Below are 24,603 nucleotides of genomic sequence, written 5' to 3'. Positions count from 1 at the left end.
GTTTCCTTTGTCATTTGTGTGATGATGGAGAAAACAACTACTTTCATACAGTGTAGTTTGGTTCCTCCAAAAAGAGGAACAGGCCGAAAAATTGTCCTCACTCAGCATATGCTGAGCAAAGAGCTGTGATCTGTTATAACCTTGTTGTTTTATACTCAACACCCATTCAGCCCTACAGTCACTCATTCAAGTCATAATCTCTCTGTTATTAAAGAAGTGATCCCCGCTGAGTAGGAAGTCCATGGAGGACTAATTAAAATGGCTGCCATGACATGCCGAGCATCGGGCTGCTACTGGGTGTGTCTGCAGCCAAGCTGAGCACCATGGACGTGTCAATCACCCACCTGCTGAGCATCCCCGCACTACTCCCACCCACCTCCACTGAGCTGGACGTACCACACAACGTGCAGGTGGCGGCCGTGCTGGGCATCGGCCTGGTCTTCCAGGACACGGGCCACCGCCACAACGCAGAGGTGTGCTCGCTGAGATCGGTTAGTAAGACCTACGTCTCGAATGACGTACGTTGTTGTCCAATAGGGATATTTAATTTGCAGGGAGGATGACCTACTATACAATACACAAACTGTTTTGAATCTCATATCAGCATCTTAATTAGCATGTGTTATGTCAGCCCTTATAAAGCACATTCTTTTTGGGTATAGATAGCCTATAGCGTTTGTCACATTTAGAAATGTACCCTACATAGGGAACTGTTATGTCACCCTTTATGGCTTTATAAAATTCCTTTCTCATTGACTTTACCATGACATAAGCTAACAAATATTTTTTTGAATGTCTGGATCGCTGAAGGGATGCTCAGTCCTAGGAATGTACAACTGAAATTTCTAAAATCTTTCAGGGCGGCAGCTCAATAACCTTCAACTGTCTTTTTTGCTGACACATTTTGGAGCAAGCTTAATCCTCAAAGCTAAATTTTCTCAAGAAAAAAATAGAAATAAATATCATTGAAGTGAATAGATGATGTTGCATCTTCCTGCAGGTGGACTCCCCCTGGTCCTGAGATGGAGTACTGCGCAGACAGAGAGCCCTACTCCCTGTGCTGGCCCTGGGTATGGTCTGGCTGAAGGTATGTCTAGTAGATCACACTGCACTTACCTTACTGTAAAGCTGACAGTGTTTCCTTGTACATTTTGTTTTTAAATACTTTTATTTTTGATCCTGCGGCTCTGGGCTTAGTTGCTGTGAGCGCTGCTGTCTGTCCCGGGGTCCTGCCAGATTCCGGATAGGGGAAGAGACACGGAAGCCCAGCTAGCCTAGCTGGCTCGGTGGTCTCAAATGGAGGTCACTATTAAACGTTTCCAGTGCTGCAGGAGCTGTGTTTACTTTGCTTTGTTCCGGGACAATGGGGACCGCGCTGACTTTTAATGTAGCATCTGTTTTCTTGCGGAGGACTACAGGGTCAAAGTGGATACTCTTAGCAAGCAGGTAGCAAACCTACACAAGCTACTGGGGAATCCACGTGCCGGTCTGGTTGAAGTGTCGCCTCTGTGTCGGCTCTCCACGGCCGACTGGCCGGTGCTCAGCAGGGCTCCATCCCCGAAGGGGCCTCCCCCATCCCTGGAGAACAGAGCTGTTCTCAACCCAACAAACCAGCTATGGAGGTACGTCACTCGCCGTGGAAGTCGAAGAAAGCATCCTCTGGCAACAGGGGTCTCCATGGAGATATTAAGCCTGGACCTGACACAGACCAGAAATGACTTTGCCGCCCTGGATCCAGAGGTTCCGGCGCCATCTTCCTTAGGGGCTTCCCATTCAAGATCAGATCCAGAGGTACCTGCGTCTTTGTCTTCTGTTCTGTCTCCCTCTCTGGTTGCTTCTACCTCTGGTTCAGATCCCTAGAGCTCCCACAATCATCAGACCGTGAGGCTGCCTGGGAGACTGGCCCATTCAACATCACCAGCAGTCGTCATAGGCAGCTCTATGGTGAGAAACATCTCGGTCCCCAAGGCAAAAACCCTGTGCTACCCAGGAGCACGAGTACAGGACATAACAAGGCTGCTTCCGACTGTTCTACCACAGATGCCGGGAGCTGACACTGTCGTAGTCCATGTGGGGTCAAACGACATCAGGAGGGCTAGCTCGGAACATTTGAAAATGGACTTTAAAGAACTGATTTTAGCATAATTTCAGATCCAGTACCACCGTTGGGCCGCGGGTGTGAATGATTCAGCAGGCTACTGGCATTACACATCTGGCTAAAAGGCTACTGTAGCTCTGCTGGAATCACTTTTATTGATAACTTTGACACCTTCTGGAAACAGAAGATACTCTACAGGAATGACAGAGTCCAAATCATCTTAGCTCCTGGACTTCAAGGCTGCGTTGAAACAATGACTGGTAAATGATCCAAGACCAGCTCAGTTAATCCCTACCATTGTGACAATGAGTCGTCATAATGCTGCATCAAATGTACATTATCCTAGGGGCGTTGGCAGATGCAATGTATGTAACTTTAATTTATGTTCCCCTAATTTCGCTGACTACCTCTGTTGATCCTACAGCGATTGTATGCAGTAATCATGGGCCTATGAATCAGAGTTATACTGTTAGCACTGACGCAGTGTGCCCTAGTAGGAAGACCACTGTGTGCAGCTCACCCTGCACTATCAGCTCCAATATAAATAACATGAGCAAGTCTACTTCTGATAAGCTTCCCAGTAAAGCATTAAAAACAATCAAGCAACCTAGAAAAGTGCTAAAAATGCTTGCTTGTAACAGATGACATTCATTATCTGACTATCTCTGAAATTCACTTAGATAATATATTTGATACAGTGGTAGCAATACATGGTTATAACATCTACCGAAAAGACAGAAATGCTAACGGGAGCGGGGTTGCAGTGTATATTCAGAACCACATTCCTGTAAAGCTTGTAGACGATCTCATGTTAAATACTGTTGAAGTAATATGGCTACAGGTTCATCTGCCTCACCTTAAGCCCATTATTGTGGGAAGCTGCTATAGACTTCCAACTGCTAACAGTCTGGATAATACGTGTGAAATACTTGATAATGTATATGATATCAACAGAGAAGTATATTTTCTGGGTGATTTTAAATATTGATTGATGAGAGCCAATCTGCCCACTCAGGGAAAAAAAAACGTTAAACTGTAACCAGTGCCTGCAACCTGATTCAGGTTTTTGGTCAACCTACTAGGTTATTTACAGACAGCACAGGAATGAAACCATCAACGTGTATTGATCACATCTTTACTAATGCTTTAAAGCAGTATCCAAGGATGTAGTGATCACAATATAGTAGCCATATCTAGGAAAACCAAAGTTCCAAAGGCTGGGCCTAATATAGTGTATGAGATCAAATCAAAGTTTATTTGTCACGTGCGCCGAATACAACAGGTGTAGACCTTAGAGTGAAATGCTTACTTACAGGCCCTAACCAACAGTGTGATTTTTAAGTAAAAAAAATAGGTATTAGGTGAACAATAGATTAGTAAAGAAATAAATACAATTGTAGCGAGGCTATATACAGTTGCGAGGCTATATACAGGCACCAGTTAGTCGGGCTAATTGAGTTAGTATGTACATGTAGGTATGGTTAAAGTGACTATGCATATATGATAAAGAGAGAGTAGCAGCAGCATAAAAAAGAGGTGTTGGTGGGTGGCGGGACACAATGCAGATAGTCCGGGTAGCCAATGTGCGTGGGCACCGGTTAGTCGGGATAATTGAGGTAGTATGTACATGTAGGTATGGTTAAAGTGACTATGCATATATGATAAACAGAGAGTAGCAGCAGCGTAAAATAGGGGTTGGGGGGAGGGGCAATGCAAATAGTCCGGGTAGCCATTTGATTACTTATTCAGGAGTCTTATGGTTTGGGGGTAAAAACTGTTGAGAAGCCTTTTGGTCCTAGACTTGGCGCTCCGGTACCGCTTGCCATGCGGTAGTAGAGAGAACATTCTATGGCTGGGGTTGTTGACAATTTCTAGGGCCTTCCTCTGACACCGCCTGGTGTAGAGGTCCTGGGTGGCAGGCAGCTTAGCCCCAGTGATGTACTGGGCCGTACACACTACCCTCTGTAGTGCCTTGTGGTCGGAGGCCGAGCAATTGTCGTACCCGGCAGTGATGCAACCAGTCAGGATGCTCTCGATGTTGCAGCTGTAGAACCTTTTGAGGATCTGAGGACCTATGCCAAATCTTTTTAGTCTCCTGAGGGGGAATAGCCTTTGTCGTGCCCTCTTCACAACTGTCTTGGTGTGTTTGGACCATTCCAGTTTGTTGGTGATGTGGACACCAAGGAACTGGAAGCTCTCAACCTGCTCCACTGCAGCCCCGTCAGGGTCATACAATAAGTTTTGTAGTGATTTATATGTTGTTGATGTAAAGAATATTTGCTGGTCTGTGGTGTGTAATGAGGAGCAACCAGATGCTGCACTTGACACATTTATGAAATTGCTTACTCCAGTTACTAATAAGCACGCACCCATTAAGAAAATGACTGTAAAAACTTTTAAATCCCCTTGGATTGATGAGGAATTGAAAACTTGTATGGTTGAGAGGGATGAGGCAAAAGGTATGGTAAATAAGTCTGTCAGCACAACCGATTGGCAAACGTCCTGCAAATTAAGAAATCATGTGATTAAACTAAATACAAAAACAAATAAACTATACTATGAAACAGAATGAAATGATATAAAGAATGATAGTAAAAATCTTTGCAGCTCCTTAAATAAAATGTTGGGAAAAAAGGCTAACTCTGATGGAGCATTCATTGATTCAGATGGCTCATTCATTACAAAACCCACTGAAATTGCCAACTACTTTTCATTACTTTTTCATTGGCAAGATAAGCAAACTTAGGTATGACATGCCAGCAACAAACGCTGACACTACACATCCAAGTATATCTGACCATATTATGAAAGACAAGAATTTTATTTTTGAATTCCGTAAAGTCAATGTGGGAGAGGTGAAAAAATTGTTGTCTATCAACAATGACAAACCACCGGGGTCTGACAATCTGGATGGAAAATTACTGAGGATAATAGTGGACGATATTTACTGGCACAAATAGCTGACCAATCAGCCGGTTAACAACCCTTTCGTAAACTTCTGGGAAAAATTGTGTTTGACCAGATACAATGCTTACAAGACTTTCAGCACGCTTATACGGTGCCGTCTTTCGGATGGGATGTTAAACGGGTGTCCTGACTCTCTGAGGTCATTAAAGATCCCATTGCACTTATCATAAGAGTAGGGGTGTTAACCCCGGTGTCCTGGCTAAATTCCCAAGCTGTCCCTCATACCATCACGGCCACCTAATCATCCCCAGCTTACAATTGGCTCATTCATCCCCCTCCTATCCCCTGAAAGTATTCCCCAGGTCGTTGCTGTAAATGAGAATGTGTTCTCAGTCAACTTACCTGGTAAAATAAAAAATAAAATAAATAGGGAAGGACACTCAACATGCATAGCACTTACACAAATGACTGATGATTGGCTGAGAGAAGTTGATGATCAAATGATTGGGTGGGCTGTCTTATTTTTGACATTATTGATCATAGTCTGTTGCTGGAAAAATGTATGTGTTATGGCTTTACACCCCCTGCTATAATGTGGATAAAGAGTTACTTGTCTAACCGAACACCGGGTGTTCTTTAATGGAAGCCTCTCCAACATAATCCAGGTAGAATCAGGAATTCCCCAAGGTAGCTGTTTAGGCCCCTTAAATGTTTTGATCTTTAATAACGACATCTCTTTGAGTAAAACCAGTGTGTCTATGTATGCAGATTACTCAACACTATACACGTCAGCTACTACAGCAACTGAAATGACTGCAACACTTAACAAAGAGCTGCAGTTACTTTCGGGAATGGGTAGCAAAGAATAAGTTCGTCCTAAATATTTCCAAAACTAAAAGCGTTGTATTTGGGACAAATCATTCACTAAACACTAAACCTCAACTACATCTCATAATGAATAATGTGGAAATTGAGCAAGTTGAGGTGACTAAACTGCTTGGAGTAGCTCTGGATTGTAACCTGTCATGATCAAAACATATTGATACAACAGTAGCTAAGATGGGGAGAAGTCTGTCCATAATGAAGCGCTACTCTGCCTTAACAACACTATCAACAAGGCAGGTCCTACAGGCCCTTGTTTTGTCGCATTGACGCTACTGTCCAGTAGTGTGGTCAGGTGCCACAAAGAGGGACTTAAGAAAATTGCAGTTGGCTCAGAACAGGGCAGCATGGCTGGCCCTTACAAGTACACGGAAAGCTGACATTAATGACATGCATCTAATTCTCTCATTGCTGAAAGTGGAGGAGAGATTGACTTCATCACTACTTGTTTTTGTAAGAGGTGTTGACAAGCTGAATGTACCGAGCTGTCTGTTTTTAAAATACTTGCACACAGCTCGGACACCCATGCATACCCCACATGCCACCAGAGGTCTCGTCACAGTCCCCAAGTCCAGAACGGACTATTAGGCAGTGCACAGTACTACATAGAGCCATGACTAAATGGAACTCTATTCCACATCAAGTAACTGACGCAAGCATTAGAATCAGAATTAAAAATGTAAAAATACACATTATGCAACAACAGGGACTGTGAAGAGACACACACACAAAGGTACAGACACATGCATACACTACTGGTCAAAAGTTTTAGAACACCTACTCATTCAAGGGTTTTTCTTTACTATTTTCTACATTGTCGAATAATAGTGAAGACATCAAAACTATGAAATAACACATATGGAATCATGTAGTAACCAAATAAATGTTAAACAAATCAAAATATATTTGAGATTCTTCAAAGTAGCCACCCTTTGCCTTGATGACATCTTTGCACACTCTTGACATTCTCTCAACCAGCTTTATGAGGTAGGTACCTGGAATGCATTTCTATTAACAGGTGTGCCTTCTTAAAAGTTAATCTGTGGAATTTCTTTCCTTCTTAATGTGTTTGAGCCAATCAGTTGTGTTGTGACAAGGTGGGAGGGGTATACAAAAGATAGCCCTATTTGGTAAAAGACCAAGTCCATACTATGGCAAGAACAGCTCAAATAAACAAAGAGTAACGACAGTCCATTATTACTTTAAGACATGAAGGTCAGTCAATCCGAAAATTTCATAAACTTTGAAAGTTTCTTCAAGTGCAGTTGCAAAAACCATCAAGCGCTATGATGAAACTGGCTCTCCTGAGGACCGCCACAGGAAAGGAAGACCCAGAGTTACCTCTGCTGCAGAGGATAAGTTCATTAGAGTTACCAGCCTCAGGAATTGCAGCCCAAATAAATGCTTCACAGAGTTCAAGTAACAGACACATCTCAACATCAACTGTTCACAGGAGACTGCGTGAATCCGGCCTTCATGGTCGAATTGCTGCAAAGAAACCACTACTAAAGGACACCAATAAGAAGAAGAGACTTGCTTGGGCCAAGAAACACGAGCAATGGACATTAGACCGGTGGAAATCTGTCCTTTTGGTCTGGAGTCAAAATTTGAGATTTTTGGTTCCAATCGCCGTGTCTTTGTGAGACATGGTGTGGGTGAATGGATGATCTCCACATGTGTATTTCCCACCATAAAGCATGGAGGAGGAGGTGTGATGGTGTGGGGTGCTTTTCTGGTGACACTGTCTGTGATTTATTTAGAATTCAAGACACACTTAACCAGCATCGCGACCACAGCATTCTGCAGCAATATGCCATCCCACCTGGTTTGCACTTAGTGTGACTATCCTTTGTCTTTCAACAAGACAATGACCCAACACACCTCCAGACTGTGTAAGGGCTATTTGACCAAGAAGGAGAGTGATGGAGTACTGCATCAGATGACCTGGCCTCCACAATCACCCGACCTCAACCCAATTGAGATGGTTTGGGATGAGTTTGACCGCAGAGTGAAGGAAAAGCAGCCAACAAGTGCTCAGCATATGTGGGAACTCCTTCAAGACTGTTGGAAAAGCATTACAGGTGAAGCTGGTTGAGAGAATGCCAAAAGTATGCAAAGCTGTCATCAAGGCAAAGGGTGGTGACTTTGAAGAATCTCAAATATAAAATATATTTTGATTTGTTTAACACTTTTTTTGGTTACTACGTGAATCCGTATGTGTTATTTCATAGTTTTGATGTCTTCACTGTTATTCTACAATGTAGAAAATAGTAAAAATAAAGAAAAACCCTTGAATGAGTAGGTGTTCTAAAACTTTTGACCGGTAGTGTACATTGGGATATTGTTGTATAGTGGTTTTAAACATTTTGTGTTGGAAATATGTATTGGTGTAATAATGTTATATGATGTACTGTTTTGCAGGAAGTTATCAACTGTACTGCTGTTTATGCAGAGCGGCGATAAATAGAAAGTCTTGCATAGAAAGCACTCTTCATACTTCAAAAGGCTGATAAATAATAAAAGGGTGCGTACACAATGTATAGCTAGCCTTCCCTCAGGACTCATCTTAAAGACCATATTGTATGCTTTATGCATGGCAGTAACCTAATACAGTTGAAGTCAAAAGTTTACATACACCTTAGCCAAATATATTTAAATTCAGTTTTTCACAATTCCTGAAATTGAATCCTAGTAAAAATTCCCTGTCTTAGGTCAGTTAGGATCAACACTTTATTTTAAGAATGTGAAATGTCATAATAGTAGAGCGAATGATTTATTTCAGCTTTTTTTTCTTTCATCACATTCCCAATGGGTCAGAAGTTTACATACACTCAATTAGTATTTGACAGCATTGCCTTTAAATTGTTAACTTGTAGCCTTCCACAAGCTTCCCACAATAAGTTGGGTGCATTTTGGCCCATTCCTCCTGACAGAGCTGGTGTAACTGAGTCAGGTTTGTAGGCCTCCTTGCTCGCACACACTTTTTCAGTTCTGCCCACAAATGTTCTATATGATTGAGGTCAGGGCTTTATGATGGCCACTCCAATACCTTGACTTTGTTGTCTTTAAGCCATTTTGCCACAACTTTGGCAGTATGCTTGGGGTCATTGTCCATTTAGAAGACCCATTTACGACCAAGCTTTAACTTCCTGACAGATGTCTTGAGATGTTGCTTCAATATAGCCACATAATTTTCCTCCCTCATGATGCCATCTATTTTGTGAAGTGCACCAGTCCCTCCTGCAGCAAAGTACCCCTACAACATGATGCTGCCACCCTGTGCTTCAGGGTTGTGATGGTGTTCTTCAGGTTGCAAGCCTCCCCCTTTTTCCTCCAAACATAACGATGGTCATTATGGCCAAACAGTTCTATTTTTGTTTCATCAGACCAGAGGACATTTCTCCAAAAAGTACAATCTTTGTCCCGATGTGCAGTTGCAAACCATAGTCTAGGCTTTTTTTTATAGCGGTTTTGGAGCAGTGTCTTCTTCCTTGCTGAGCGGCCTTTCAGGTTATGTCGATATAGGACTCATTTTACAGTGGGTATAGATACTTTTGTAAATGTTTCCTCCAGCATCTTCACAAGGTCCTTTGCTGTTGTTCTGAGATTGATTTGCACTTTTCGCACCAAAGTACGTTCATCTCTAGGAGACGGAACGTGTCTCGTTCCTAAGCGGTATGACGGCTGCGTGGTCCCATGGTGTTTATACTTGCATACTATTGTTTGTGCAGATGAACGTGGTACCTTCAGGCGTTTTGGAAATTGCTCCCAAGGATGAACCAGATTTGTGGAGGTCTACAATTTTTTTCTGAGGTCTTGGCTGATTTCCCATGATGTCAAGCAAAGAGGCACTGAGGTTGAAGGTAGACCTTGAAATACATCCCCAAGTACACCTCCAATTCACTCAAATTATGTCAATTGGCCTATCAGAAGCTTCTAAAGCCATGACATAATTTTCTGGAATTTTCCAAGCTGTTTAAAGGCACAGTCAACTTAGTGTATGTAAACTTCTGACCCACTGGAATTGTGATACAGTGAATTATAAGTGAAATAATCTGTCTGTAAACAATTGTTGGAAAATGTACTTGTCATGCACAAAGTAGATGTCCTAACTGACTTGCCAAAACTATAGTTTGTTAACAAGAAATTTGTGGAGTGGTTGAAAAACTATTTTTAATGACTCTAACCTAAGTGTATGTAAACTTCTGACTTCAACTGTAGGTATGACTGACCTGAATGTACCTGAGCAGCTCTACATGGTGGTAGGGCATCGAGGCACCCACACCAGTATCAACAGAGAAAAACACAAGTCCCCCAGCTACCAGATCATGGTAAAGTACAAAAAGCAACCAGCACGACAACTTTTCTTACTTGTAGGCCTACTGTCTGTCAGTTGACCCCCATCTAACATAATACATTTTTTCCTGAAGGCACAAAACCATGGTCTAACAGAATACTATGACCAGAGACTTGAGAATGCCCCAAGTGTGGGGATGTCTGGTCATCAACATGGACGTCACCTGTCCTGGAGCGACCCTGGCTATGATCTACCTGAAGACCAACAACAGGCGATAATTGATTCCACCACTCTCTCATTTTTAGATACCCTTCAACGAAAAGTAATGCCGTGTTCTACTAGATTTGACTCTTCAATCTCCCATCTAATCTTGCATGGTGCCTCACAGAACATCTTGACCCCAGCGCCTTAGCACATAGCTTATAACTGGGGGAAAAAGTCATTTTGAATCATTTTAGGTTTTTCCTGGTTCTGTTCCCGTATTGGACAATAGGCTCAGGCTTCCATTAACACCTCTTTCTCACCGTCTCATAGGTCCAACGCAGTTTGGCTGAAAGCTCCAGACACCATGTTCCTCCTGGACTGCACTCTGGGTCAGTACAGACCTGCTTTATCTCAGTGTACTCTGGGTCAGTACAGACCTGCCTTATCTCAGTGTACTCTAGGTCAGTACAGACCTGTCTTTTTCACTGAGCCAGACCCCCGGAGCTCTCCGTCAGTGGTTCCCAACCTAGGTGGGGGGCGCCACATTTTCCTTGGGGGTTGCGGGCCTTACTTGACTTGCAAGATTTTTGGGATCTTTTATTTCAGCTCATGAAACATGAGACAAACGCTTTACATGTTGCGTTAATATTTTATTTGAGTAAAATGGCTGATCCTGTACACTCACACATTGTAGGTCGTCACTAGCTTTTAAACCCACAGTCATAAATCCCGCCCATTTCTACAATTTCTCTTCTTAAAATTTGATTTTAAACCTAATCTTAACCACACTGCTAACCTTATGCCTAACCTTAATTTAAGACCTAAAAGCACATTGTTGTTGCCAATTTTGACTTTGTGGCTGTGGAATCTGACTGTGGATATAGAAGCTTGGCACTGTCTCCTCTCCCTCCTCAGACACTGGCCAGGTGTATCATCATATGGGATGAGATTCTGCCCAACTCGAAAGCAGCAATGTGCCTCCGGTAACTCCCCTCAATATGCACACAAACACCTTGGCTCATTAGACACGAGTCACTGCCAGCACAAACCTCTATTCAGGACCTGTGGTAAAAATATTCTGAGTTCGGCATCGGGTTCTTAGGGCCAACAGTGTAGATGTCCATAGACATTAGAGGTTGGTTCCAAGGCTCTTAATGTTGTTAGTTAGTCATAATGAATGACATCAACGCTAATAAGGAAACACGTTTCGGTCCTCAAATGAGGCTTCAGTGCCAAGAGGATGTGACTGGCAACAAGCCTCAGACATTTCCTGCAGCTTGACCGATTTACACATCAACAGTATTAAATGAGTTAGTATCCCACAGTTTTTTACAACGATAACACAACATATTTTCTTTTGTTTTGCATCCACATAATCCAAGAGAACATTGGGAATCCAGTGGTTTCAGAGGATTTAAACATGAAAACCATAGCGTAACTACAAACTGACTACAAGTTTTCTTAACTCTCTCAGCATGGCTGGATATAAGAGACAGAGATGGTGTGTTTAGTCACATGATGATGTGAGGGATGACTCCTGTCCTCAGGCAAGCCCATGACCACATAATTGCTGGAACCTATATGACTGTGGGATTCCGCTTCGCTGGCTCGGCCAACTCTGACGCATTCGACTGCTTGGTAAGAAGCGAACATTTCAAAATAAGTTGGAGTCAATTGGCTAGTTCGTCTGTAACCCTTCTGTTTCTTTCACAGTAAAATTTCGCAAGGAGCTTCATGCAGTGTTGGACATCAGCAACGGTTGTAAGTTGCACTACTCTCATGCTTCTGTCCAATGTAACCATAATTTCCATATAAGACGATAGAATAAAGTCAAGTTTAAAGTTTGCATCAAAATCACCACAACCAATTTGCTCTCTCTTCTGCCAGACGGGCCACTTCAACTAACAGATGTGTCTGAGCATGTTGTTGTCCACGGTGATGGCTGGCTCTGGTAACCTGAAGGTGCTGGAGCTCTGCCGCGTCCTCCACAAGAGAACCAGAACTATGACCCACCAAATGGCCCTGGGCATGCTCGTCCTGGGAGGAGGGAGGTGAGACATGTTTCAACCAGCCTCTCCAATGGTTATAGCCTACACAGATATTGCTTGTACTGTCTTTTGCCTAGGTGTTGTACCTTTCACATGTCATCTGTATCGATGTAGATTGTATGTTTTGCTACAGACCTAGATAATGGAACAACATGTACAGTGGCAAGAAAACGTATGTGAACCCTTTGGAATGACCTGGTTTTCTGCATATATTGGTCATACATTTTGATCTGATATTCATCTAAGTCACAACAATAGACAAACACAGTCTGCTTAAACTAATAAAACACAAACAATTATACATTTTCATGTCTTTATTGAACACACCATGCAAACATTCACAGTGTAGGTTGGAAAAAATATGTGAACCCTTGCATTTATTAATTGGTTGACCCTCCTTTGGCAGCAATAAACTCAACCAAACAGTTTCTGTAGTTGCGGATCAGACCTGCACAACAGTCAGGAGGAATTTTGGACCATTCTTCTTTACAAAACTGTTTCAGATCAGCAATATTCTTAGGATGTCTGGTGTGAACTGCTCTCGAGGTCATGCCACAGCATTTTACATCGTGTTGAGGTCAGGACTCTGACTGGGCCACTCCAGAAGGTGTATTTTCTTCTGTTGAAGCCATTCTGCTGTTGATTTACGTCTGTGTTTTGGGTCGTTGTCCTGTTGCGTCACCCAACTTCTGTTGAGCTTCAATTGGCGGACAGACAGCCTTACATTCTCCTGCAAAATGTCTTGATAAACTTGAGAATTCATTTTTCTGTCGATGATGGCAAGCTGTCCAGGCCCTGAGGCAGCAAAGCAGCCCCAAACCACGATGCTCCCTCCACCATACTTTACAGTTGGGATGAGGTTTTGATGTTGGTGTGCTGTGCCTTTTCTTTTTCTCCACACAGTGTTGTGTGTTCCTTCCAAACAACTAAACTTTAGTGTTATCTGTCCACAGAATATTTTGCCAGAAGCGCTGTGGAACATGCAGGTGCTCTTTTGCGAACTTCAGACGTTGATTATTTTTTTTGGACAGCAGTGGCTTCTTCTGTGGTGTCCTCCCATGAACACCATTCTTGTTTTACGTATCGTAGACTCATCAACAGAGATGTTAGCATGTTCCAGATATTTCTGTTAGTCTTTAGCTGACACTCTAGGATTCTTCTTAACCTCATTGAGCATTCTGCACGGTGCTCTTGCAGTCATCTTTCCAGGACGGCCACTCCTAGGGAGAGTAGCGACAGGGCTGAACTTTCTCCATTTATAGACAATTTGTCTTACCGTGGACTGATGAACATCAAGGCTTTTAGAGATACTTTTGTAACCCTTTCCAGCTTTATGCAAGTCAACAATTCTTAATCTTAGGTCTTCTGAGATCTCTTTTGTTCGAGGCGTGGTTCACATCAGGCAATGCTTCTTGTGAAAAGCAAACTCAAATTTGGTGATTTTTTTTTTTATAGGACAAGGCAGCTCTAACCAATCTCTTCTCATTGATTGGACTCCAGGTTAGTTGACTCCTGACTCCAATTAGCTTTTGGAGAAGTCATTAGCCTAGGGGTTCACATACGAATGTTTAAATTATGTGTCCAATATAGACAAGAAAAATACAATAGTTAGTTTATTAGTTTAAGCACACTGTGTTTGTCTATTGTTGTGACTAAGTTGAAGAGCAGATCAAATTTATGCAGACATCCAGGTAATTCCAAAGGGTTCACATACTTTTCTTGCCCCTGTATAATGAGATGTGGGAGAGGAGTCCTGTTATGTGAGTGTTCTTCATAACAAATGCAGTTCAAATATCCCATGGCTAAGCAAGCAGTGACTAAGGTGTCTTTTTGTATGTAACAATACTCATTACTGATGCTAAATCTGTCTCGTCCTCAACATTTACTGTACAAACCCTTTGATATTAGACTTGCCTTATTTTTGGGCGGACAATTTCAGGCCCACATAACTTCAAGGACAGATTTCAGGCCCACATAACTTCAAGGTCGCAATTTGAATGGCCTTATTGTAGTATTCTCAAACTATTCCTGCCATCAACACACACCTGCATCAGGAAAGATTGTAGAGGGGAGCAGACACATGGCGTCTTTATTTCAATCTCTCTCTCTCGCCCTCTCGCTCTCTCTCAATGTGGTCTGTGGAGAGCGCTTTCATTCTGCCTAGTAACCAATCACCATACGGCCCTGTCAGTCTGGCTCATCGTGAAACCTGAAGTGAAACACTTCTCTTCTCATTTTGTGTAGCAACAGAGTTCACCAGTGAGGTTAGTCTCAGCATAGGGAATGGGGCGATTGAAACATAGTAATATTGTTCAGGAACAAGTTTCTGAAAATTAATTTGAGTGGCGCTAAATAAACAGCTGTTCCCAGTCATTATGTTACTCTACAGTTCAAGATGAGATCAGTGTTGAGTTGACTTTTGCTCTGTATGTTTGTGGGTCTTGTTATCAAGCTGACTCATGTAGTAAATAGTGCTGTTGTTTTCACCTCTGCCTGTAATACGCATAGTAAAAACCAGAACATCCCTCCCAGCCAGTTCACTTTATCCGTTGCCATGTAGACTGGATGAGTGGCAGCTCGTGGGTTTGGAAATAACCTCTTCAGCTGGTGTTTTAAGAGGCGGCGAGGCAACCCCTCACCCACACTAATCTAAACAGTGATTTGTCTCTCCAAGCCGACACAATGGTTTGAACCAGCCTAAGCACACACTTAACCGCAGCCTTTATTTTTTAAGTAGAGCTTTTATGAGCACAAAGGACGTCAGGTAGATAACAATTCAAAACTGTTTTGCACAGGCCAAATTCCTCATTTGTTCATGGGACCTATTCACAAAAAAGGGACTCTATTATGATATGTGCTAACATCAACACTGTGATTTTGATTTATTGCTATGTCTGAGTCTGACGTAGCGCTCTGTTATCCTGTGCTTGTCCTCTCCCAGGTACACTCCAACTCGGCCATCGCTGCCTTGCTCTGTGCGCTCTACCACCATTTTCCTGCCCACAGCACAGATAACCGGTAAGACGCACAATCTCTGGAAATACCAAAAATCGGTACAGCTTACCAGAGCTCTAAAATAGCATGACAGACAGAGCTCTAAACTAAAGTATCCGACTTTCAATCACCAAAATGACTTGGGTGCGGATTCTAAGAATAGCAAGAGGGAGGTGTGAAACAGGGAGGTGGTGTAACATGAGGAGAGAAGTCCATCAGAGTTTCTACTGACAGCTGTAAAAGTCAATGACCATAATGCCACAGGGTTCAATTCTTGGGCCAACTATTTTCTCTGTATACATCAATGATGTCGCTCTTGCTGCTGGTGAGTCTCTGATCCACCTCTACGCAGACGACACCATTCTGTATACTTCTGGCCCTTCTTTGGAAACTGTGTTAACAACCCTCCAGACGAGCTTCAATGCCACACAACTCTCCTTTCGTGGCCTCCAACTGCTCTTAAATACAAGTATAACTAAATGCATGCTCTTCAACCGATCGCTGCCCGCACCTGCCCGCCCGTCCAGCATCACTACTCTGGACGGTTCTGACTTAGAATATGTGGACTACTACAAATACCTAGGTGTCTGGTTAGACTGTAAACTCTCCTTCCAGACTCATATTAATCATCTCCAATCCAAAATTAAATCTAGAATCGGCTTCCTATATCGCAACAAAGCATCCTTCACTCATGCTGCCAAACACACCCTCGTAAAACTGACCATCCTACCGATCCTCGACTTCGGTGATGTCATCTATAAAATAGCCTCCAACACTCTACTCAACAAACTGGATGCAGTCTATCACAGTGCCATCCGTTTTGTCACCAAAGCCCCATACACTACCCACCATTGCGACCTGTACGCTCTCGTTGGTTGGCCCTTGCTTCATACTCGACGCCAAACCCACTGGCTCCAGGTCATCTACAAGAACCTGCTAGGTAAAGTCCCCCCTTATCTCCGCTCACTGGTCACCATAGCAGCACCCACTCGTAGCACGCGCTCCAGCAGGTATATCTCACTGGTCACCCCCAAAGCCAATTCCTCCTTTGGCTGCCTTTCCTTCCAGTTCTCTGCTGCCAATGACTAGAATGAACTGCAAAAATCTCTGAAGCTGGAGACTCATATCTCCCTCACTAGCTTTAAGCACCAGCTGTCAGAGCAGCTCACAGATCACTGCACCTGTACATAGCCCATCTGTAAACAGCCCATCTATCTACCTACCTGCAACTCCCGTACGGACTCGGAAGAGGCAAAGGTCGAGAGCCATGCTTCCTCTGAAACACGACTCAGCCAACCCGCACTGCTTCTTGACAAACTGCTCGCCCAACCCGGAAGCCAGCCGCACCAATGTGTCGGAGGAAACACAGTCCAACTGGTGTCAGCGTGCATGTGCCCAGCCTGCCACAGGAGGCGCTAAGGCGCGATGGGACAAGGACATCCCGGCCGGCCAAACCCTCTCCTAACTCGGAAGACTCTGAGCCAATTGTGCGCCGCCTCATGGGTCTCCCGGTCGCGGTCGGCTGCGACACAGACCGGTATGGAGCCTGGATCTGTAGTGACGCCTCTAGCACTGCGATGCAGTGCCTTTGACCGCTGAGCCACTCGGGAGGCCCCAGGGCAGAAGTTTGACAACTGACTTGTTGGGTGGCATCCTATGACGGTGCCATGTTGAAAGTCACTGAGCTCTTCAGTAAGGCCATTCTACTGCCATTGTTTTCCTATGGAGATTGCATGGCTGTGTGCTCGATATATACACCTGTCAGCAACGGGTGTGGCTGAAATAGGGGTGTCCACATTCTTTTGTATATTTAGTGTGTAATGGCTGTGTTTCTGTGTTCATTTCTTCTTCAATGTCTTCAGAGCATAGGGGACTCTGTTATGAGGAGATTACAGCGGAACTGATGGCCCCCACCATGTTGCCTGAGCTGCAGCTCCTCAACAAGGTCAAATGAAATGTAATCATGCTACAAAGTCATTCTGCTAAGCAGGATGGTCCATGTCAAAATTGAGATTTCAACATTTTTGTTAGAAAGTGAGTAATGCAATGTGTCCATGTATGCAATTGATACGCTTTTCTCCCTTCCTCTTTGCAATACAATACAGTACAGGGAAAGGTCAGTTAGGATCATCAAACCCTGCAATTACAAGAAAATCATTATCTTTTTCACATTGTTTTCAAACTAAATTTTCTAAGATGAATGGCTGACCTACTTGTTTTAATGTGGTTACATATTCAAGTAAAAGGACCATTGATACTGGAAGCTGTCCATAGACCTGAAGTAAAGGAACTCCACATCTTGAGTAAGTCCACCACTTGTATGTTTGTGAACATTTCTGGCCCAATGTTCAGATTCATATCATGAAATGTCAGTGGGTGATAACTTATCAGGGCCATACTCTTTGATGTGAGTTTGTGATGTTCTGCAATAATGGTTGTTGATGGCAGCACATATTGTTTTGTGGGGCTGGGAATTACTAGGTACCTCACAATATGATATTATCACAATACTTAGTGCCAATACAATATGTATTGCGATTCTCACGATTCTATATGTATTGTGATTCAATATGGTGACGTTATTGAGATTTGATGTTTCAGACAATCAGCTCACCATATATATGTATTCTGCAGAGGGACGAGAGAGCATGAGAAAACAACAAGTTTTGACCAGTCAGGGAAATGAAAGTGCTGAAACATGTTGGCTTGCTATTTTAAAAGATGGAAAACAAGCTATAGGATGAAAAACACCAGAGTTTTTGTGCAGGTACAGCCGACTAGCGCTAGCTAACGCTATCTAGCAAAAATATTATATAAATGAAAAAAATTGTTTTAAATTACATGTCAAAGTTTCACTATAATGTCATTCAAAATAATAGTGATATGTAACTATAGATTTTTCCAATATCACTATTGTTTTTTTCCATCCTAACATGTGATTTAAAATTGACTCAGGTCCATTCTGTCCAGAGATGGGGTTGTGTATCTGAAGCTGCGTGCCCTATGAGGTCGACCTTCGGGACTGGAAGAATCTATTATCCCCCAACGTCGTCAACAGGAACTCAGAAGTCCACACATTCAAGGTACAAACATCCTGGTTCTCTGTTTACACAAAACTGGACTGACTGGACACCTTTTAACTAGTTACATGTCATCATGTACTTCATCAGTACTACTTCAGTACAACATGTTGGATATTGGCTACATAGGAGATTCAATGATACTTTAGCGTACAAGCATAACTTTGTCAACATGGAATGCAGCATATACCAGTACACATTTATTTCATTAGTATGTTAAGGTTGCAAGGTTTTGAAACTTGAACTGCTGAAAATGAAATCAATGCTAAACTATCAACACATAGCTAGCATAATGAGTCTCAAACATCTGTGTTGGCCAGTCAGAAAGAAGCATGAATGAGACATTTAGATATTGATACTGATATAATCCCAGTATAGCACAAAGTAGTGCATGTGACATCACTGTGGGGCGGCAAAACAACCAATATGTCTTGACACTATGTGTGACAGGATATTTCCCTGTGAACCTACCAGCCTACGGTCCAATAGCCTTTTAGTCAACATGTCCCCTGTCCCACTAGATGCAATAGTGTGGCCTACCACTTCGCGGCTGAGCTGTTGTTGCTCGTAGATGTTTCCACTTCACAATAACCGCACTTACAGTTGATCAGGGCAGCTTTTTTACATTTATTTACCCCAATTCCGTGATATCCAATTGGTAATCAGTCTTGTCCCATCGCTGCAACTCCCGTACGGACTCGGGAGAGGCAAAGGTCGAGAGCCATGCTTCCTCTGAAACACGACCCAGCCAACCCGCACTGCTTCTTGACAAACTGCTCGCCCAACCCGGAAGCCAGCCGCACCAATGTGTCGGAGGAAACACAGTCCAACTGGTGTCAGCGTGCATGTGCCCAGCCTGCCACAGGAGGCGCTAAGGCGCGATGGGACAAGGACATCCCGGCCGGCCAAACCATCTCCTAACTCGGAAGACTCTGGGCCAATTGTGCGACGCCTCATGGGTCTCCCGGTCGCGGCCGGCTGCGACACAGACCGGTATGGAGCCCGGATCTGTAGTGACACCTTAGACCGCTGAGCCACTCAGGAGGCCCCAGGGCAGAATGGGACAAGGACACGATGGGACAAGGACACGAATGGGACAAGGACACGAATGGGACAAGGTCACGAATGGGACAAGGACACGGATGGGACAAGGACACGGATGGGACAAGGACACGAATGGGACAAGGACACGGATGGGACAAGGACATCCGGGGCAGCAGGGTAGGCTACCCTGCCGCCCCGGATGTCCTTGTCCCATCGCGCCTTAGCGCCTCCTGTGGCAGGCTGGGCACATGCACGCTGACACCAGTTGGACTGTGTTTCCTCCGACACATTGGTGCGGCTGGCTTCCGGGTTGGGCGAGCAGTTTGTCAAGAAGCAGTGCGGGTTGGCTGGGTCGTGTTTCAGAGGAAGCATGGCTCTCGACCTTCGCCTCTTCCGAGTCCGTACGGGAGTTGCAGCGATAGACTAGTAACCGAAAGGTTGCAAGTTCAAATCCCCGAGCTGACAAGGTACAAATCTGTCGTTCTGCCCTGAACAGGCAGTTAACCCACTGTTCTGAGGCCGTCATTGAAAATAAGAATTTGTTCTTAACTGACTTGCCCAGTTAAATAAAGGTAAAATAAAAAATAGCTCATTGGAAACTGTCAAGTTCCTCCGTCAGGCACGATCAGCAGTCCTTGTTGTTGTAGCAGTTATTTTTTTCTCCCACAGCCCGAGGCCATCTCGACCTTCCCTTCCGACGCTGCCTTGGTCTCCTTCGCTGAATACTTCTGTAAAGCCTCGGATAGCACGAGACATGTTGATTAGCGGAGTGGATGCTATGTGATGCAGCTGCAACTTAACGTTGTAACACAGAGCCTACATTGACGGTTTAAATTAGACTTAAATACTGCCTATGTCGCTCCCCTTGTGAATCCGTTTGTTAATCACTTGAATCCCATTTCCACCAGGTAGATACCACTATATGTAATTGGAGATGTGGAATATTTATTTTTGAATACACTGTGAAATTGAAGGAGATTGGTTCTAACCTTTAGCTCATGATTTGATTGCAATTATTGAAACACCCCTCACTGCCCTATTTTATAATTCCACAGTTTCTGTTTCTGATTGTTCAATTGATAAGCACTCACTGAATAGAGCTTCTATTTACTGTTGTAGCACTGAATGGAGCTTCTATTTACTGTTGCACTGAATGGAGCTTCTATTTACTGTTGTTGCACTGAATGGAGCGTCTATTTACTGTTGTTGCACTGAATGGAGCGTCTATTTACTGTTGTTGCACTGAATGGAGCGTCTATTTACTGTTGTTGCACTGAATGGAGCTTCTATTTACTGTTGTAGCACTGAATGGAGCTTCTATTTACTGTTGTTGCACTGAATGGAACTTCTATTTACTGTTGTTGCACTGAATGGAGCTTCTATTTACTGTTGTTGCACTGAATGGAGCTTCTATTTACTGTTGTTGCACTGAATGGAGCTTCTATTTACTGTTGTTGCACTGAATGGAGCTTCTATTTACTGTTGTAGCACTGAATGGAGCTTCTATTTACTGTTGTTGCACTGAATGGAGCTTCTATTTACTGTTGTAGCACTGAATGGAGCTTCTATTTACTGTTGTAGCACTGAATGGAGCTTCTATTTTGTTGTCTTTGTCCAAAAATACAACACTTTGGCCTTAATATCTGCCATTCGATCTGAGTGTCACTCAGGAGAACCCTGAGATGCTGCCCACCTACATTGCTATTGATCAGGTAAGAAACATAGAAGTCACCTCATACAATGGTAACAGTGGTCTGTGCATGTTCCTCAGGACTCTCCAACTCTGTTCCTGGAGAGATACCCTCCTGGTTTTCGCTCCAACCCCAGTTTTAACTAACCTGATTTCAGCTTATCAACCAGTTAATTATTAGAATCAGGTGTGCTAGATTTGGGTTGGCGTGAACCTACAGGACGTTATCGCTCCAGGAACAAGGTTGGAGAGCCCTGATGTACATGCTCCCACTCATAGAATTCAGCTGTATTAGTATTAGATAAGTTTTCATGGATTGACTTTTCCCCAATACAAACTGATGTCACTTCAATGTGCTCTCGGTTGTATATCTCCAATGACTGTGCTTTTTGCCACAGGTGGTACTGACCCTGGAACAGATGTAGACGTTTGCTCTGTGGCAGATGAGACTGTTGTTGGAGCTATGTGAGAACAGGGTCCTGCAACACAGACTGAGGCAGGGGGCACAGGGCAGGGTCCTGCAACACAGACTGAATGAGGGGGCACAGGACAGGGTCCTGCAACACAGACTGAATGAGGGGACACAGGGCAGGGTCCTGCAACACAGACTGAAGGAGTGGGCACAGGGCAGGGTCCTGCAACACAGACTGAAGGAGTGGGCACAGGGCAGGGTCCTGCAACACAGACTGAAGGAGTGGGCACAGAGCAGGGGGCTGCTGTTCATCTGCCTGTCATGAAGAACTCGGCCGATGGCACCCTGGACTGCTGGCTCACTGGTGAGAGGTCTCAACCCAGTGGGAGGGGCACGTCTACTGGAGGATGGACTGTTAACAGATCCCTTTGAATGAACTGTACAATAATATATTAGTCTGACCGTACAGTTTGTACCAGTGTGTACCTGTAATGTGACACACATTTCCCATCAGTGGGACTGGATGTGTCAGAACAGGTCTTTTGGATGTGAACTGTAATGACATGGGAAACATGGAACGTTATGAATGGCTGGGCAACAATCGGTAGCAATTGGCAACAATCGGTAGCAAACTGATTATGTGATGGTGTTACATGAAGAATACTCATATGTCCTTTCCATGAATGCAGCTAACCTTGTTGGATCTGACGTGTGTGAACCCCCCCCCCCCCCCCCCCCCACTCCACAGTTAACAGCCATGTGTTGAGGACATACATGTTGCCAGTCCCTACTGATGGGCATGCTGTCCAACATTCTAGCCTGCTTCCTGGTCTAACACTATCCCCTGCCTCAGGAAGATGTCTGCCACACACCTGGAAGTTAAACAACTGTTAGCTAAATATCGTGGTGAGATGTACTTTTAACTTGATCCTAACATGTGTCGCTTTGGTGGTCTGTCTTATTGCTGACTGGCTTCATGTCTCATGTGTGAATGTTATGACTGACTTGGTCGCATTCATCTCTTAACTCTGCTGGTCTCTCTCGTGTCGTTCCTCTGCTCATCTTTCATTTCCACAGGAAGTACATCGTTCCCTGAGCTCCTGTTGAAGTTGTCAGCTATGCATCCCTGTACAAGCCTTGCTGCGCCTGGGCCCTCTCCTCCTGGGGACTGCAAGCTTCAGGACTGGACAACAGGCCTGTTGAAATTACCTGACCTTTGACCTCTAACCTTGGTCTCTTACTTTACCTTGGTCTTGACCCAGAAGGGTCACTCTGCACTGCTTGTTGCAGCTCACAAGAAATGGACCTGATATTATATTAAATATCATTGTAAAAGCTTTCTTGATACGAATTGTATGTCAAATGTTTATACTGTACCTGTATTCCATATAAAATAATGCAGTAAATAAAAAGTGATTTGAGACTTGTGTAAGTGACTAAAATGTAAAGGTAACTATTAGCTAACATAGTGGATGTGGATGACCAATAACTTTTGGCATTGCACATAATCACTAGTACCCACTTCCACCTACATGTTGTTTTGGCTAACATTCGGTGTTGTAGTGTTGCCATTTTGTATTTTTAAATGACGAGCCATTTCAGCACAGCATGCAGTCTAGGCTGCCATCTCAGTTATCATTATCTCAGAAAAGATGTTCTGCTCTCTCACATATTAATTCTGTTTCTGCGGTATGTGTTGGGAGGTACTGCGTGGGCTGTGGCGCGATGGAATGCATCGGCCTGAGCTGTGATCTAACACCTCTGGGAACATTCCACAGCAAAATGGAAAACATCCTGCAACAGATACCACACCCACCTCACCCCATACCAAGCTCCGTTGACTTCTATTGGCCTTGTATATCCAAATAGCTCTGTGTCCTCCACTTTACCATGAATGGGTATACAGGCCTTTATCTGTGTCCCCAATGGTATACTGTCAGGCCCTAAAATAACAATTTAAGTTAACAGCTTTTTTGTGGCATCTTTAGGACCAACTGACATGAAAGGTACACACATGTGGCAGATGGATTGCAAACATACCACATTCACTGGAATGCTGTCATGTAGTTCAGTGACATTAGACAGACACGCACACACAGAAAAGTATTGGATTTTGCGAGGAGGGAGAACTGTCAAAGTTAACTTAGAAAGGTGGAGTGGTGCAATTCTAACGAGGCTAACTAACTCATTCTCTGGTCGTTTCTATACAATATAACTGAATAGTGTTTTTGAACATGGTGTATCTGCTGTCACCAGCCAAGTGAAGTGAATAACTGTGAGTTCTCTAGGGAGGTAGCAACCAGTTCCCAAGCTGGCACAAACAGCCAATAATAACTCCACTTTTTTCTGAAGGAAGCATGACACTGCCATTTGGTTTGTTCTTCTATGGACATCCAGGAAATGTGTACAGAATCCACAACTTCACATTCCAAAACATCCATTCATGATATTTTACAGATCAATGGTCAACCGGAACTGTGGAGAGAGTGGGTGTAGAAGTATTCATCCGTTTATGACCTTCAAAGCCGATGCCTTTAATAAGCTTGTGGGAGCGGGCGCTCTAGGGAGCTGGCTGTTTCCGCAATAAAGCATTCTATGAATGTCATACTGGTACACACCCTCTGGTCCTGGAGGTTCACACGTCCTAAATCAACATTGAAACAAGACCAGTATGTACATTGAAATAAGACAAAACGAACAAAAAATGCGTCTTCATTCTTAATGTGTTTGTTTTAAAGTTTCATTAAAACAATTAATGTATGCAGAAAGAAACAATTTCCTGTTTTTAAATACATATCTATTGATTAAAGTTGTCTTAGTGCATACATATGTATATATCCTTACATCTGTGTACAAACAGACATATTTGTAATTGAAAATTTCTCTGAATGAGTTGGATATTTGAATGTCAAAAGTTGTTCGTGGAGTGAGGTGGGTGTGACCAACT

At 43.6% G+C, this 24,603-nt stretch overlaps 1 protein-coding gene across 1 annotated transcript; it reads left to right on the top strand.

Moving 5' to 3' along the window:
- Nucleotides 1–397: 397 nt before the first annotated feature.
- LOC106577105 (uncharacterized) lies at nucleotides 398–23,079 on the top strand. The gene is made up of 16 exons (XM_082964863.1): nucleotides 398–491; nucleotides 1,001–1,087; nucleotides 10,109–10,218; nucleotides 10,318–10,506; nucleotides 10,719–10,777; nucleotides 11,304–11,371; nucleotides 11,863–12,026; nucleotides 12,102–12,149; nucleotides 12,276–12,439; nucleotides 15,378–15,454; nucleotides 17,293–17,733; nucleotides 18,386–18,513; nucleotides 20,224–21,266; nucleotides 21,643–22,020; nucleotides 22,405–22,562; nucleotides 22,734–23,079. The coding sequence occupies exons 3-7, from the start codon at nucleotides 10,111–10,113 to the stop codon at nucleotides 11,913–11,915; spliced, it is 477 nt and encodes a 158-aa protein (XP_082820989.1). The 5' UTR covers nucleotides 398–491; nucleotides 1,001–1,087; nucleotides 10,109–10,110; the 3' UTR covers nucleotides 11,916–12,026; nucleotides 12,102–12,149; nucleotides 12,276–12,439; nucleotides 15,378–15,454; nucleotides 17,293–17,733; nucleotides 18,386–18,513; nucleotides 20,224–21,266; nucleotides 21,643–22,020; nucleotides 22,405–22,562; nucleotides 22,734–23,079.
- The last annotated feature ends 1,524 nt before the right edge of the window (nucleotides 23,080–24,603 follow it).

Source organism: Salmo salar, chromosome 18 (genome assembly GCF_965601325.2).
Source record: "Salmo salar chromosome 18, fSalSal1, whole genome shotgun sequence".
NCBI classification, from domain to species: Eukaryota; Metazoa; Chordata; class Actinopteri; order Salmoniformes; family Salmonidae; genus Salmo; species Salmo salar.
Note: the sequence above shows the minus strand (reverse complement) of the source record. Positions and strands in the feature narration are given on the sequence as shown.